Source organism: Amphiprion ocellaris, chromosome 5 (assembly GCF_022539595.1).
Source record: "Amphiprion ocellaris isolate individual 3 ecotype Okinawa chromosome 5, ASM2253959v1, whole genome shotgun sequence".
Classification (NCBI taxonomy): domain Eukaryota; kingdom Metazoa; phylum Chordata; class Actinopteri; family Pomacentridae; genus Amphiprion; species Amphiprion ocellaris.
Window position 1 is genome coordinate 19,377,760 of NC_072770.1, and position 16,737 is coordinate 19,394,496.

At 40.6% G+C, this 16,737-nt stretch overlaps 1 protein-coding gene across 10 annotated transcripts in view; it reads left to right on the top strand.

The window, feature by feature from the left end:
- Positions 1-369: 369 nt before the first annotated feature.
- magi1b (membrane associated guanylate kinase, WW and PDZ domain containing 1b) overlaps positions 370-16,737 on the top strand; it is a 153,130-nt gene continuing 136,762 nt past the window's right edge. For 9 of the 10 annotated variants that reach the window (XM_023295624.3, XM_023295639.3, XM_023295627.3 and 6 more), the window contains exon 1: positions 370-1,175. In XM_023295624.3, coding sequence (XP_023151392.2) covers positions 878-1,175 — 298 coding nt within the window. In that variant the 5' untranslated portion in view covers positions 370-877. The remainder of the gene's footprint in view (positions 1,176-16,737) is intronic. The other variant, XM_023295646.3, reaches the window with a different exon arrangement.

Below are 16,737 nucleotides of genomic sequence, written 5' to 3' on the forward strand. Positions count from 1 at the left end.
CAGAAATATAAGTAGAAGCAAGGCCAAGCTGGGCCTGAACAGTGATCTTAAACTTATACTTACTGTGAGCCAGTGTAGACAGGCTAAAACAGATTTGTCGGTTCTGCGTTAACCAGAAATACCGGAAAAATATAACAGTAAGAAAATATTGTAAAGCAAATATATGGCATGAAAAAATACATATTAACAAGACTCGTGTATTTCTTTAAACTAGGCTATTTGTGGTCGATGAGACTAGCTCACATATTTTCACTTATGCAAAACGTGCACTTCACCCACATAGCTGAGGCGGTAATTCATGTGACCTCCCATTGGAAGACCTACATTTCCGACAGCATTTGAAGGCAGCACGAACAGCAACACATTCCCAGCAGCACGCAGAGCGCAGAGAGCGATGAGAGTCCGCTAAACACACCAGAGAGACACGTACCTGGATAAAGGAGCACACAAAGTGAACACCGTGGGAGGGAGGAGGAAGAGTTGAGTCGCTTTTAACCGGAGAGAAGAAAAAAAAAACCCAGAAAGTGAGTTTTTACGAACAACTGAGGGGATTTAATAAGTGGACACGAGTCGTGAGTGAGACCGTGGCAGATGAAAGATGACATCGATAAAGGGGGATTAAACTGCAGGGATGTTAAGAAAATGATGACAACAATATCCACACACTAAAGGAGGGACTTTGGAGAACACAGGGATGGCTTGATTTCTCCGCCACGGGGGAAGCTGGTGGGACAAAACAGTCACATGTTTATGTGGAAGAGAAAGAAAGTTTGCTGCGCTTTTCTCAGATATAAGTCTACTTTGTGAGAGGCATCGCTGCTTGTGACTGTTTTCTCACAACCCACCCGGTTTGGTTCATTTAAAAAAACTGTTCACAATGTCCAAGCCCGTGCTAAAGAAGAACCACTGGACCTCCAGAGTGAACGAGGTCTCCGTCTCCAAAGATGCCCGCGGTGACTTGAATGTGGCGCTGCGCGGCGGCGCGGAGAACGGAGAGTTCGCCTACATTGGCCAAGTTAACGAGGATGTGGTGCTTTACAAAAGTGGAACATTAAACGAAGGGGAACTGCTGCTGGAGGTGGAGAACCTCTCGATCTCGGGATTACCTCTGTACGACGTGCAGACCGTGATAAAGAACTGCAAAGGTCCCGTCAGGCTGAAAACTGTCAGGCAAGGTAAGAGCTGGAGGCGGCGGCGCACGCAGAACTCCGTTTGAATTTTTGGCGTTTTAATGTTGCTCACGTGGCTAAAGACTGAAAGCGGTTGAAAATGTTTTTCCAAACCACATTTGTCAAAACAGACGAACACCATCTTCAATTCGGCTTACACAAAATGTACTAAAAAGCTTAAAAAGCAACCTCAATAGACACATATTCTTGAGTAGTGTAGAGTTTTGACACTGATTTTAAAGTTGATATTTGTGTTAAAGTGAATTCCACCAGGCGATATATCGCTTCATCAGACTTTAAAGTGCTGCTGCAACTTAAAGAAGCTGTGAAATATTTCACACTTGTCCAGCCAGGCCGCGTTAAATTTACACGATTCTGAAGGCATTTGAGTACATAAAATGCCACCTGTCAGGTTAAAGGGGATTGAAATAGCACAGACTTTGTTTATTCAGCTTTCCTTTTTGTTCTGTCCTTCAAAACGACTCAATTGTTGATTAAATAATGAGTATATCTGAGCTTTTTAGTCACCATCTTTATAGAGGAAGAACAGACCTCCATCATCTGAAATAATCATCCTTAAAGGTGTCACTCATTCCATGACTTTAAATGGATTTAGGTTGTTCTAATTAGACGCGAGGCCTGTAGGAACATCAGGTGAATCCCAGAAAAGTGCACATGAGGAGATCAGTTCAGAGAACGCCACACACATGGTCTGACATACAGCTAAAGTGGCCTTGGCCTTCTTTACCTGTGACTGTTGGGCAATACCTGTATATGATAACTCAATAAACAGGCTAGACGGGCAACATTTTTCCTGCACCGAACAGGAATGGGGACGTTGGGCGTCTAACAAAAGCTGAACATCCGGCCAGTGTGGCTGGTCTGGCTAGTTCATGGTCAGCTCCGCTCAGCAGGGCTGGCCGTTTTGACACTGAGCCACTCTGACAGGCTCCCAGCGTGGTAACACAGACCGCTGAAGGGATGCTCAGAGCCAGGCTGGACCACTCCAACTTCATGCAGAGACGCAAACAAAAGAGCAACAACTCTTCAAGGACAATTTCACATATTTATAACCTGCGAACGCTGGCAGCAGTATCGGCCGGGCCTGTTCTGGAGTGTTGTGAAAAGGTGCTACATGTTGGATTTAACACCCAACTGTCTCCTTGTTAATTTCAGGACAGTATTATGATAATTAGGCACCTTTGTTGCAGTTCCAAAAAGTTACTCGTCTTTTATTTTTGTTTATTGTAAATTAGGGTTTCAACTAACAATTACTTGCATTGTCAGTCAATCTGTTGACTATTTTTTTCAGTTACGTTAATCAGTTAGTTATTTGGTCAATAAAACACCAGGAAGTGGTTAAAAAATGTCAATCAGTGTTTCTCAAAGCCCAACATGACTTCCTCTAATGTCTTGTTTTGTCCACACCCCAAAACTATTCGTTTGCCGTTTTAAAGAAGGAACAAAAACAGAATTCAAGAAGCTGGAATGTGAGAATTAAGAATTTTTTTAACCTTAGAAAATTACTGCAACCAAATAATCAATTATCAAAATAGTTTACAGTTTTTAAAAAATATTCAGCAACTGATCAATTAACTGTATAATAACTTCAACTCAGTTGTCAAGTGCAGGAAAAAACCTTCCACTTATCCACTTTGGGATGGGAGCAGCAGGCTTAACGTACGAGTCCAGTTCTGACAAGACCAGAGGCCGCTGTCACCTCCTCTCCAAGTTATTTACTGCAGTACTGGACAGTTGTGTGCTTCCATTTTAAACAAATGCCACACAAGCAGATATGGTTTATCAGTTTCTTCTCTCTAAATGACACCTTGTTAACCAATCAGTTCACCTTTGGTAAGTAAAATTCTTAAAATTTAGCATATAGGACCTTTATTGTGACACTGTTCGAAGTAAACTTTGTACTTTTACATATAAAATTGTACAAACATAAGTTAGAGATTTAAGGTCCTGCACTGTTTTCACTTATTGGATAATTAGACCTCTGCTCACGTTAAAGGTAGGCGGAGCTAAGCTGCTCATTATGGGATGTCACCAAACTGAACCAGAAATGTTGGCAATGACATTGATGATGGCGTCCCAGTCAGCCATGACAGTGTGACAGTGAACTTGTACACAGAATTGTGGTCTTACAATTTTTTTTTTTTTTTACTTAGACCTGTGCTTTTCCTTCTGTGTGATGCCAAAGATTCTTGTGAAGATGGTATATATAGAAGTAGTTCCGTGCATAGGCATAGCTTTGAACATTGGGGGTCACATTAAGCAGGGAGCAGGTGGGAGGGCTGAAATTCTGAGCATCATCATCAATTCCTGTATTATTGTGATTTTTTTTCTGCACCAATTTGTTCTTTTGTGCATCAGCTTGTTGTTCAAATGTCTTTAATAATGCAAAGGAAAAAAACACATGGTTTGGCAACAGGTGAAGATTCAAAGCACAATGGAATATAATGCAGCAGAGCTTTGAGCCTTCTGTGTTTCTGTCAAACATGAATTCTCCTGTTCTTAACATCTCAATTTGTGCAGAGTTAGCACAAATGTAAGCATGGTTTACTCGTACCATCTGTTGTTTTTTTTTTGTTTTTTCCTCTTTAAAGGCACCTTTTCTTTCATTTTATTTGACTTAGAAAACCCTTGACTTCAACAGCTTATATACAAAACCTTCAGCACATTTCAAACATCACACGTACTGAAAGTAACTCAACACAAGAATACACCACATTTGCAGCTTCTTTCATTTTTTTTCTGGCAGGACAACTACGCCTCTGCTTATAGAAATAAAAAAGGTGTAAGTTGTCATCATTCTGACAAGTTTGGGACAAAGAGTCAGGGAGAACAAATGTTGACATTTAAATATTAGTTTGGTTAAATTTTCAGAAATTCCTGTGTTTTTGTTCATCCTCGGATCCTGGGTAACATACTGTCCCCCATTCATTACCTGCAGTTCTGGGAAAAAACTCTTTCTGCGGGAGAAGCACAGAAGTAAATACAGTAGATCAAAGTGCCAAGAGGTGGATGTCTTTTTCAAGAGCTTGGCTGTGAAATGCTTTTTTTGGATCTTGAACCTTTGTTATTGTACAGCATGTAGACAGGGAAGTGTCCCATCAGTCACCATTGTAGAGTTCACAATGCATCTTCCATTCTGGCTGTAGTTTATAGTGGCTTTAGACAATAGAAGGAAACTCACTTCTCACTTTGGACCAATCAGAAGTCTCCCAGCCCCCCCCTCCCTTTTTTTTCCAGTACCCATCTGGGAATGTCGGGTGTCACTGCCGTACATCATCACATGATCAGATTCCATTTCAAGTTTTTAATAATTCACGCTGTCTGGGAATTTCCCTCCCTAATCAGCCTTAATTGGGAAAATATGCTTGGCAACAAGGGCCATCTGTAAAAATCTAAGTGACCTAATTTTACCCAGAGCTTGTGCCATTTTCTCACTTTAATCGAGCGAGATGTGAGGAGAGGTACCGCTCCATTGTCTCGGCTCACTGTTTCTCACAGAGCCTGTGCTGCTGTAGACTCTCAGCTGCATGAAGGAACGAGCTGAACAGTGTTACGTCGGGACTTTCAGCACTCTTGCTGACCTCTTAGCACACATGCGCACTTAAAGTCTGAGCTGATAAAAGGCCCTGTAGAGTTGTGCTGCAGAGATTGTGATGTTTGCTTGGGGTATCAGTGAAAAAGAACAACACACACACACACACATCTAGTCTGCAGATGACACACCCTTAGCTCTGCTGCTCAGCCCAGACCATTAGGAGTGCACTTCAGTGTGCAGAAGCTGTGGGAAAATAACTGGATTATGTAATTACATACAAGCTCCTCACCCTTTTAAACAAGCAGCTATTGACCTTGTCCTAATGCATTTTAGTGTTTAACGCTCACACGGAGATGCACTATAATGACACTGACAGTTTGCAGTGTTTGCAAACAATAATTCACATTATGGTGTCAATCTGATAAACCCCCGGAGCTTCTTTATGGATAATCTTCATAAGAACATGACCTACTGCTCCACATATCCAAGCAAACTATGGCTAATACTCACAAGAGACACACAGATATGTGCTTGTGCAAACACAAAATCACAACAGACAGTTCAGATTGAGACCAGATTAGTGTCATGCTCTCTCTGGCGTTAGCACACACACCGGTTGTGTTAATAATTTGTGATACAGTCTTTGTGTGTGTGTGTGTGATCTTGTGTATCTTAATGCGTGCTATTAAGGTGTCAGTGTAAGATGAGCATCATACTTGAAGTTAAAGGTGGGTGATGTGAATATTATAAACATTATGCCAGGAACTGTAGCCAGTGATGGTCTTTTGCAGGATTATAACGCTCATGTCTGTGTATGGATGTGTGTTTTCCGGACACGAAAAATAGCACAGTGGCCCAGAGTTCATGGGTTTCCCCAGGCGGAGGTTATGTGCTGTGTGTGGGTCGAGTTAGTCAACAGGATTTGCTGCACGTGACCACGCTCTCACACACACCCGAGAAATTTGAATCCTTTTCATGTAAAACCAGCCATCCTTCTATCTGACCAATCAGGAATCCCCCAACTCCGGCTCGTGAGGCGTGTATTTCTTTCCAAACTGCATTATATTACAGAGCTGATGTGATGAATGACACCTTACTGGCTATAAATTTGTGGAAGCAGAAAATATTCTCCCTTTCATAAGGCGGTGCGTGCTGCTAACTAGGGCCCTCCTGCACAAATTTACAACACTGTCACTGCATTAAGTCCAGGCTGTGTGTGTGTGTGTGTGTGTGTGTGTGTGAATATGTGCAAGTGTTTCTGGCAGGGATTGCATATGGAAGTGTTTATTTCCTTTCTCTCAGCAGGAAGTTGGACACCCCTCCTCGCCTCAACTGTTCTTCCACCTTTGTATTCTCTGACAGCAGTGGAAGGACTTCGCTTCCTCCCTTACAGCCGACTTTAGGAAAGATCTCTGGTTTTAATTTCAGGGTGTGTGTTTATATTGATGCGAGTGTGTGTGGGTCAGAGTCAGAGAGAGAAGTCACATGTGTACAGTATAAGCATCCTGTCTACTTTGAGCTGAAATTGTGTTGTCGGTGCTCAGCTTAAGCCCTGCGTTTAGATACGCTGGAGGGACACTCGGTTACCATCTAAGTAGACCATGAAATGCTGTCTCACTAATGCAGCACTTTTTCTTTTCAGTAATCCCACTAAGGAGGTCCATATGCACATGTGTGCAGTCTGTCCTCTTGTTTGCTGAAAAATCGTCTTTCTTTTCCTAATTAGCTCAAGTGTAGGCTGTTGTACTGAGTGTGAATGGGAATTGGTCACACTTGGCTCTTGCAGTTATGCACACTGTCAGGGGAAGAGAAAGGCCGACTAATTTATGATAGCGAGTTTAGTAGCGGGTGGGGAGGCGGTGAGGCAGATCCCTTTGAAGCCTGCTCTTCTCAAATTGTACACATGTGCAGTAGAGGAATGTAAACTTTGAGGAATATAGACACATTTGCCAGAAGTTCTTTAAAAGAGTACATCTTTAAACCACAAGAGATTATGAGCTGCTTTTTTTCTGAATGATCATCACTCTGTGCTGGCAGTGAACTCTTTTACACAAGCATCCGTTGCTTTTTTTAGCTGTTGTAGCTATCACTAAGGAAGTGGCTGAAGAGCTCATTTACAGTTTCCCTTTGAGACCTTTACAGTCCAATTCCAAACCAGCAATCTGTCAACACACTCTTTTCTCATTGTCACTTCTTGGGGATTTTTTAACACGGAGTCATTTAACAGCACTTTGCTTTCTTTCATTTGTCAGACCACGAAATGATGAGCTCCTCGTGAGTGTTTGATAAACAGTGAAATGAAAGCCCAAAGCTTAATATCAGGCTGCTTTGGTTCAGTAAAGTAAGTGTTAACCCAGGCAAAGTGTAGGATGAGTTGACAAATCTACTCAAATGGCCTCCATTTATTCCCACACCGCCAATCCCACTGCCTGGTTAGCATAATCCCCCCAGCTGGGAGCCTCCAACCTCAGAACAGGTGAATGTCTTAATCAGACTTTATTCATGAAGCGCTGAGATCTTGAAAATATGCGTGCTTGAGATTGAAAAGGTTGTGGGCAACACTAGTTAAAAAAACATTGCTTTAGGCTTAATGAAAGTGCTTTTTGCAACAGTTTAACATTGGGAAGCCCAAAACATCTTTTTAAAAAAAAAAAAAAAAAAATCACCAAAATTACAGAGTTTCTCTGTGAATCCTGAAGAATTGTCTAATTTTCAACTTTCTGACAGTCATTTAACTACTCGTGTGGCATTTTCAAAAATGATCCAAATCTAAGCTTACAATCATGGTGGTTCATTGATATCCCTTTATTCTACACACAGCAATTAAAAATTCACCAAAAATAAACTATATGCAATAGGACTGCAGCTGTCGATTATTGTAATAATCGAGCACTCTATCAGTTATTCTGGTGATTAATCAAGTAATCATCTGTCTCCATCTCCGTTTTGCATTCTGCACTTGTCATATGCGTTACAGCATCAAAAGTGGAAGTGAGCGCACTCTGCAACAGAAACAACTGTCCGGGTGGAACAGGGGTGGACAGCTGCACTGCGTTGTGCATATATAGTGTAGTCTATAGTGCCTTAAACAAAGCCTTTTAGTAATCAAATTACTTGAGGAATCGTTTCAGCCCCAAAAGCAAGAAATTCTGCGTCCCTTGGCATAAGTAAAAAGCTATTAGTGAATCAGCTGTGAACAACAGTCACATGACAGAAATTCAGCTGGTTTTCTGCTGAACTGGTTTGAATTGCAGGCCGTGCTTAGAGAGAAAATGATAAACAAGTGGAGAAAAAAGAACAATCCTAGTACTAATATGTCTACAGTATGTGAGGTTACCATTTTTTTTTCAGAACTGGTAACCCCTGGAGAGACTTGAAAAAATGCTGTGCATGATGATTCCATGTGCTTGAAATTTCTGAAAAAATAACTGATGTAAGAAATTCAACCATTTATGAAATGATTTATGGCATGATAACTGAGCCATACTGCACAAAAGGCGTATTTTAGTTCTCTGTACTTCTTCTCCTACTTCTAGACATGGTTGTGCCGTTTCCATAGAGATGCAGGACTTTTTATTGCATTGAAAAATGAGCCCACGGTGAGTAAAAGTATGACTGCTTTGGGCTCAGAGGGTTAATTGAGGATATTGCTAGCAGATTAACTGATAATTGTAGTAATGGTAATTGCACCCTTAGTTTACAGCACTGACCAGTTTCACAGTGTTTGGGGCAACTGTACACCCTCCTTAGCACTTATCACATCCAATGTTCTATTTAGGGTTTCACCAATCCAAGTTTGTGTCACATGTGGAAAGTGGGTGTGGTTGAGCCTGGGTTTGAATGCATTTTTGTGAGGGGGTCGTTTACAGCTGAATTGAATGTGAAGTCAGTAACTGAGTAATGAAACTATGTACCAAGACACCAACCTGCATTCACATCAGTTCTGTTCTTTGTCCGGTGCTAAGCGGGGAATAGGATCATATGCATGCCTGCAGATAGTAGCGCTGTGTGAATGTATGTGTGCCCATCTATTTGTGTGCGTGCCAGACAAGCTGACGTGGCCAAGTCTTTCTGTCAGCTCTGCTGCTGTTAAACTAGGATGAGATGTGGTTATGCCTCTAGCAGGCATGACTAGGAAGCAAAATGATGGGATTGGTAGTGGCTGTGAGCATTATTAATATGGCTGACACTGGAGCCAGTAGCAAGTTGATGTGCCCAAGAAAAAAATGCTACTAGGCTCTTCAGAAGTTGAAGGTTTTATAAGTTCTTTCCAGCAGGGACTGTATGTGTGCACAGAGGAGCATTGTTAAGTGCTTGTGCCTACTCTTACTCATGTTTCTGTAATACCAACCTGCCTCATATTTGACTTCTTGAGATGCACAAGTGTAAAAAGACATTTACATGGAATTTAGCAGTTGTCGTTAAAGCTTCTTATCGTTCTAGTTGTGGTTGCACCCAGGAAATCCGTCCTTTATCTCTCAGGCTCATTGGAATATAAAGGCCCTTTTCCCTTCCAGTCTGCTTCCTCCTTTTCTTTACCTTTCATTACATTCTGGTTAAGGCCGTGGGGTCTGTTTACACAAATCCCATTAATGTGAAGTCTTTGGGAGGCTTACTCACGCACAATCACATGCACACGCAGACAAAACAAAGGAGTATCCACAGGTTTAGAGAATGGTCTAGCCCTGATTAAGAGGATTTAGACATGAGTCTGTCTGTTTGTCCACGGCAGAGCACACTCACAAGACCCAAACTCCCAGAGTCTTCTCGGAGCAGCAATTATGCAGCTCACAACAACAATGCCCTGCCGAGCCACACTGCCTCATCCCTCCTCCTTTTGCTCATCTTTCTTCACTCCATTCATCTTGCCTGCTCTCTTTATCACTCCCCCTCTCAAGTCTTTATCTATTCTCTCCATGCTTATTGTCGCCTGAGTATGGGAATTGTGAAGGCTCTTATTAAGGGGCAGCCCATTTTGACAGAGTCCCCCCTACCCTGTTCCTTTTCCTGCCTAAGTCCTCTAATGAAAAGATTGTCGAACAGGTCTTTTCACAGCAGTTATGGACGGCAGTGTGTGGCAAAGCACTGAAAAACGGCTTTATGTGGGTAGCAGCCAGTGTGGAGGGAGAATGTGATGGATTATGGGTAAATAAAACACTGAGAAAGATTTGGAAGGAAGGAAGACAGATTGGTAATGTGCTCTGATTTGTGGTTTGCAAATAACCTCTCATATATCTGCTGATGAGCCTACAGTGATGTCTTCCTGGAAGCATTTAGTAATTGATGTGTATGGTCAGTGAGGAATTATTGCACCTACTTGTGACTATTCACTTTCTTGGTGAGAGTTAGATGAGAAGCTTGATACCACACATTGATGTGTGTATACCAAGTGTTTAGCTGGAATAAGCAGCCGTTTAGCTTAGCTTAGCATAAAGAATGGAAACAGGAGAATATGGCTAACCTGGCTTTGTCCAAGTCTAACAAAATTCAGTGCAGTGTTTGGAAAACCTACAGTTATTAGTAGTTCAACCACCTATCTGGATTCTAGCATAGTTAAAGGCCCCATATGATGAAACTCCATTTTTATTGTGTTTTGGATTTTTTTTATAAACTCTGAGGTGTAAAATAGAAACTGAAAATATGAAGACACTTACTGCTTATGTTCCTACAGGCACATGTAACTAGATGGCTTCCTAGCTTTACAAGTTTGTAACAATTTTACTGAGTATCTTTGTAGCAGCATATAACGAACTAAAGACCCTGTGGATTACTTTTATTATTGTTGGGAAAGTCATCACAACAAAAGAAAAATCTGTAGTTTTTGGACATTGTACAGATAATGTGACAAATGTTACCATTAACTTTGATCATATGCCCACAAGTCAATGCACTGTGAAAACTGTAAAGCTGAGGCACATTCAGAAAGGATGGAAACTGTAAGACAGTTGGGTTTCCATGCTACCAAAACATTCAGCCAGTGTTTACATCTGTTCACTTCTCTCCTGCTTTCTGTCATCACATTTACTGTACTTTAATACGGCCAAATTCTTGGTAAAGCTGGTCTTATCTATTTGATTTCCTCTGTCTGTTATGGGACTACAGAGCAAGTATGAAATACTGACTGAAATGCAACCCATTGAGACTACAAGTTAGCAGCAGTTACTTCAGATTTGTTTCCAAGCTGCTACTGCACCATTAAATTACTGATTTGATCATCACGACATTGTTTGACGGACTCACCAGAGACATAAGTTTTTAAAAAATGGCTGTTCTGTGAATTCAGTGATATTTCAGTGTAAAATTATCACTCAGGAAGAAAGTTAGAAGTGATAGCAAGCCCTGGTTTCACACACTCATCAGCTGCCATGTGGTCATTTGTTTTGCTCTTTTGTCAATGTGGATCCAGAGAGAGTTTTCTTCCTGAAGGGAGCATGAACGGCGGCAACTCAGCTGCTTTAGTCAGTAAAATAGTCCATTTATAACATTACTAAAACCAGGGGCTATACAGTAATGGTAAAATAAATTTTTTTTGCAGTAGTTTGAACTGAAAATGTGACACTTCTGAGAAGAAGATGCCTGCAGTTGTTCCATCTGGAAAAGTGTGATGGTGACCAGCACTCTAGCAGCCTTGATTGACAGAGCATGTGTGTGCTGCAATTAGCTGGAAACCTTCAGGGCACCAAATGGTTGTGGTAATCTCTGATGATGGCAGGGTAGATATGGTGGTGTCAGCTCCACAGGTGGCCTCCCAGCTCTGATAGATGTTCAGGAGGAAGCAGCCAGTAATTCAGAGCTGTTATTACTAGTTAGCAGCTAAGGGCCAAATGGCACTCTGTCCTAGAGCTATCACAACTATCTGCTATCTCTGTGTCAGACTGTGAAACTCTGCATAAATGTGCCTCAGCTGCATTTTTAGCAATTTTAAGGGAAAATAATTTCATTAGCTAGAACTGAATCCGTTAAAAAATTATGTCAGATATAAGTTCCACATAGTTTCAATTCAATTTTATCCTAAGATCTCATGACTGCTAAATAAAGCTGTTGATCATTAGCACAATTATTTAAAGAACTGTCAGAAAAACAAACTTAAAACTTAATTAACTTTGAAGAAACTGCATGCGATTTTGGTCTGGATCTCCTCATTTTGTCTCCAAATGCCTCAATTTGAGCAGTTAAACAGATTTTTGGAGGAGCTTTAGTTTAATTATGACTTGTTAACTCCTCTCTGTAATTTCGCAGCGACAAAAACATGACTGGGTGAGAAGTCCAGTATCCCTTGAGCATGTGCGGGCTTGAATCTGTCAGGTTCTTAGGGCAAAACGCTGAAGATGGAGGCACTGCTAGTACTTTATCAACACCTCCATAATGACTGTACGAGGCAGTTAATGAGAGTTTATGTGCCTCGCAGGATTGAATAACTGTCATCCTCATGTGGTCGTAGTATCTGAGACTGGGCACATATCACAATATAATGTCACTGGCATTTAAGATTATACAAATTATTAGCAGATACCATCTGACCCAAAACTTAAGTAGTTGCATACAACCTTGAAAACACAGCTCAGCTCTGGGACAGGTCAGCGTCTTTGATTGTTTTGATATCACTAGGCACCATGGCAGCACAAAGTTATGCTGTCCCACTGTGTGCGTCTGATAGTGCAACATAAAGGTCAGCATGCATATTAGCTCTTAAAGGTCAGAGCTCAATACTGTATGAAAACTACAATAGAAAGACTTTGTCCTCATTTTTCTCCTCCAGAAGCAGTCCATCGATTCGCCATTTACTGTACAGGCTTCATTAAACCAGTACCATGAGTGAAATGTAACAGCTTCCTGATAGTATCTTAATTAGACAAGCGGAGACTAATTAGCAAAGACAGGGAAAGGATTGAGTCTTAATTAAGAGGACACTGGTGTCCAGCTTCTCTCTCTCTCTCTCTCTCTCTGCTGTCATCAGTCACAGATGTTAATGTCTAGTGTCGTCGATTTATGTGACACCTGCAACGCCTTCTATACATCAGCGACGGCAGCTCACCCACCTCGTTCTGTAACTGCACAGCTTATCCAGAGCTCAGCCTGAACACAAACACAATTTGAGCACAAGGCAGAAAGAACCAAACTAGACCGCTTGATCTTTTGTTAACAGAAATTTCAGTATTATGGTCATCACCCTGCTTCTTTTTTGAGTGTAAGTACACCTAATGATAGATCTTGAAAGTCAAAGTTTAGGACTGGTATTATTGCACTTTATAAGTAAATTTCGACACCATGACTTTTCGCAAAATTACGATAATCTTCATCTTTTAAGAAGAAACCAGTAGGCATCTTCACCATGGCTTTCTTTTATTTTTTTCATCCTTTATGCATATGCGAGAATTTGATCCTCTTTAAAGCAATTTTTTTTAAAATTTCCTCCAGCAGCAGATACAAAATGGATTCAGGGCCGTGTTCTGGCGTAACCTCACCTTACCATTACGCTGTTATAACACACAAATAAACATAATTGTAAATAGCCAGCCAGTTGAACTTATTACTTACTTACTTACGCAGTCTGTCAGATCCAGTTAGTTTGGGGTTGACCTTTGCTTCTTTTCATGCCATGCTGCTGGTAGAGTTATGAATATAAAACCCTTCGTACAGTCTGCTCACGCTTAATGTGGCACTATTATGCGTTTCTTGTCAGGACTATAAGTTACTAAATGTTTTGCTGAGATATTGCTCTAAAATTCATTTTGGATTGATATATTTACAAAAAATAATACATTATGTTGCAGCTAAGGATAAGAAAAATGACAGTTATATTTTAGACAATTTTAATTTGACATAAAATGATCTTTTCAGAGGAATTGTACAGTTGTAAACATGTCATTAAACAAATTAGTAACAATACTGTCCAAACTTTCTTGCTTCACCTGAACTAAACTGTGTTGTGATTGATTGACTAGTATTGTCCCTGTCTAAATAGATTGATACTAATACTGAAATGATATAACAAGAAAAAAAAAAAACGTCAAGTAATGGAATAATAAAAGCCACAAAACTGTATGCATGAAAATATATACACACTGCTGTTCAAAAGTTTGGGGTCACTTACAAATGTCCTTACTTTTGGAAGAGAAGCATTTTTTTTCAATGAAGATAACATTAATCAGAAGTACAGTCTAGACATTGCTACTGTGGTAAATGACTATTCTAGCAGGAAATGACTGATTTTTAATGGAATATCTACATAGTGGTACAGAGGAACATTTCCAGCAACCATCACTCCTGTGTTCTAATGCTACATTGTGTTAGCTAATGGTATTGAAAGGCTAATTGATGATTAGAAAACTCTTGTGCAATCATGTTTTCATGGAAAACGTGAAATGACCTGGGTGAACCCAAACTTCTGAATGGTAGTATACATTAATTTCACAAAACAATGCAATGCAGGATGTGAAAAGAAGCCATTAAACAATGGTAGTGAATTACTGTATCATTGTATGTTTTTACATTTTCATATGCAGAACTGAAGGAACTCTTTGTTAAGGTCAGCTCTTTGACATGCTCATGTCTCTCCACCTTCACATGTGACACTGCTGCTTAGAAAAGGTTAAATCCTTGCAGAGATGAGTGCAGCAATATTTTAGTGCACATTTCAGTCACCCACTTCCACTCTTTCTGCAGGAGTTCAGTAGATCATTGATAACTGCTGTCGTTAATCTGCATATTTATAATGCCTGGTTTTCAGCAGCTTGCATGCTATTGATAAGTTAATGTTACAAGTGTTAATAGTGTTTGCATATAGACATGTTTTCCACATTGTCAGTTAGCTAAAAACATAACGATGTCAAACTCTATTGGTGAAAAAAGTTCACTTTCACACACCTTTAAGCATGTAAGTGCAGGGGTCTGATGGAATTCTGTTACCTATCACATTCGCAAACCTATCTGTCTTCTGAACATGTGCTGTTGGTGAGATGCTTTACTAAGTTGGAGGTCTTATCTCCTTCAGTTTAGGTTTAAAACAGGCTTCGAGGTGTCTGTGGGCTCGGCCTGACTGTCAGTGTAAGCAAAATAATGCCATCATTTGCTGTGGATGGACGTCATTAGCACTTGTACTTGCAGCTATGGCTTTTGTTTTGTCCCCATGAAACTGCTTATGAGAAAAGAAGTCACAGTTGTGAGTGGAAGCAGAGTGCTGCCATGCTGCTGCAAATCGATGCAAGTCATAGGAAATACGACTTCTATTAAAACAATGTCATTCTTTAAGTGTCTGTCCTAATAAATGGGGGTACAGCATTGTTTTAAAATTTTTTTCGCGAGCTCTCTGCTGCCGTGTCAGCATTCCCTTGAATCCCCTAATTGATTCATTATAGCAGTTACATGTAGAGAGACAGAAACAAGTTTTCTGCATGGTATTTTACCTATTTTTCTGGTTAATAGTGTATTATTTAAGGTGTTTTGACTTTGTATGCCTATGAATTTGATAATGAATGTAGCTTGATGTACAGTATAGTGCATTTCATGTTATTATGAAGATCCATGAATGTTGCAACCTCATATTGGGGTGTTCTAATTTCAGAAACTATCACTACTTTGTGTCTGTGCAGTCATCTGGAATCATGTCCTTTTTTTCTGAACATAAAGAAGCTGAACATCATCTGGTGACTGTATCCTCTCTGGCTGGAGCTCTGTAGCGGTCAGTATTGATTATCCAGCTGGTCTTACAGGATGAAAACTTAACAAGCATCAAAGCAACGGAGAGACGAATCACCACTTATGGTCAGAGTTTTCAGAATGAAATCAGGATATGGGGATTTGTGAGTTAGGCCTTTTTGCCTTGAGTTGAAGTGGCAGGCTTTGTATCCAGGCAACCATATGCACAACTAATCATGTGATTACGTGAGTTCAACAGAATCTGCGGGGACAATTGTGATTCAGAGCATGGCTCGTGACACATTACATATACGGTTTACACCACCAAATGCTGCTTTTAGTAACTTAAATGACTTCCTTACACCGCCCCGAACCAACGCTGACAGAAATGCTTGGCCTAACTCTCAAAATTTTATATACTTGAATTTCTCACATCAACATTGTAAAGAAATTCCAAAGCAAGCCACTCTATACTTTGTCGTTGTAATTAAAGTAAAACACAAGCCTCAGAAACAAATTAAACGCACATTACACAATATATTCCTATTCGGAGAGGCTGTGCTATCAAATTGGGGCAATTGTGTGTGTAATTTTGGCATCTTAAATCACTTAAATCTGTCTGAAATCACATTTCCCACTCACCCACGGTGCATGCCTGTAATTGTGAATCACAGATTGATTGGGTTTTTCAGAAAATAGAAAAACGACAGGAGTGCAGACCGCTGCGCCACTGCTAGCATCATTACAAGCCTTATTAGATACCTGTATTTACATAGTGCCATAAAGTAAGATTATGACCTGACAGATCCTATAGGCTTTGTCATCATTCAGTAGCACACTGATTAACTGACACCAATTTGGATGCTGGCTTTGTGAAGCTGAGGGTTTACCATGCATATTATACTGTTAATGTTATTTGCAAGGCTTTCATGTGGGCAATCTGTGACTTTTTAGTTGTGCTTTGGGTCAAATGGGCAGGATTGTGTTGGCTGGGTTGGAATTCCATTTGCAACTTGGTAACGCTCTATTACTATCGCTGTGGGTTTAAATTCATACACTTACACACACACAGGGATTTTCCAGTTTAAAGATCCATGCCCTTAGGATAAACATGTAAGCCTAATGCATGCAGATTATATTCCCTTAAGTTTGCATGCAGGGATAGCGTCTCATTTTCTTTCTCTCTCTCTCTCTCTCTCTCTCTCTCTTACACTCACACACCACTGTTTCCCTGCACTCTGTTCTGTGCAGGAATGCAGTGTTTACATAGCTGGGCCTGGCCCAGATTAGTATTTTAGTGTCTCAGGTGTCTGCTGTGTGTCACTGGCAGTTATTTTATAGGCCCCAGTATGGCCTGTACTCCGGCTAATGCTC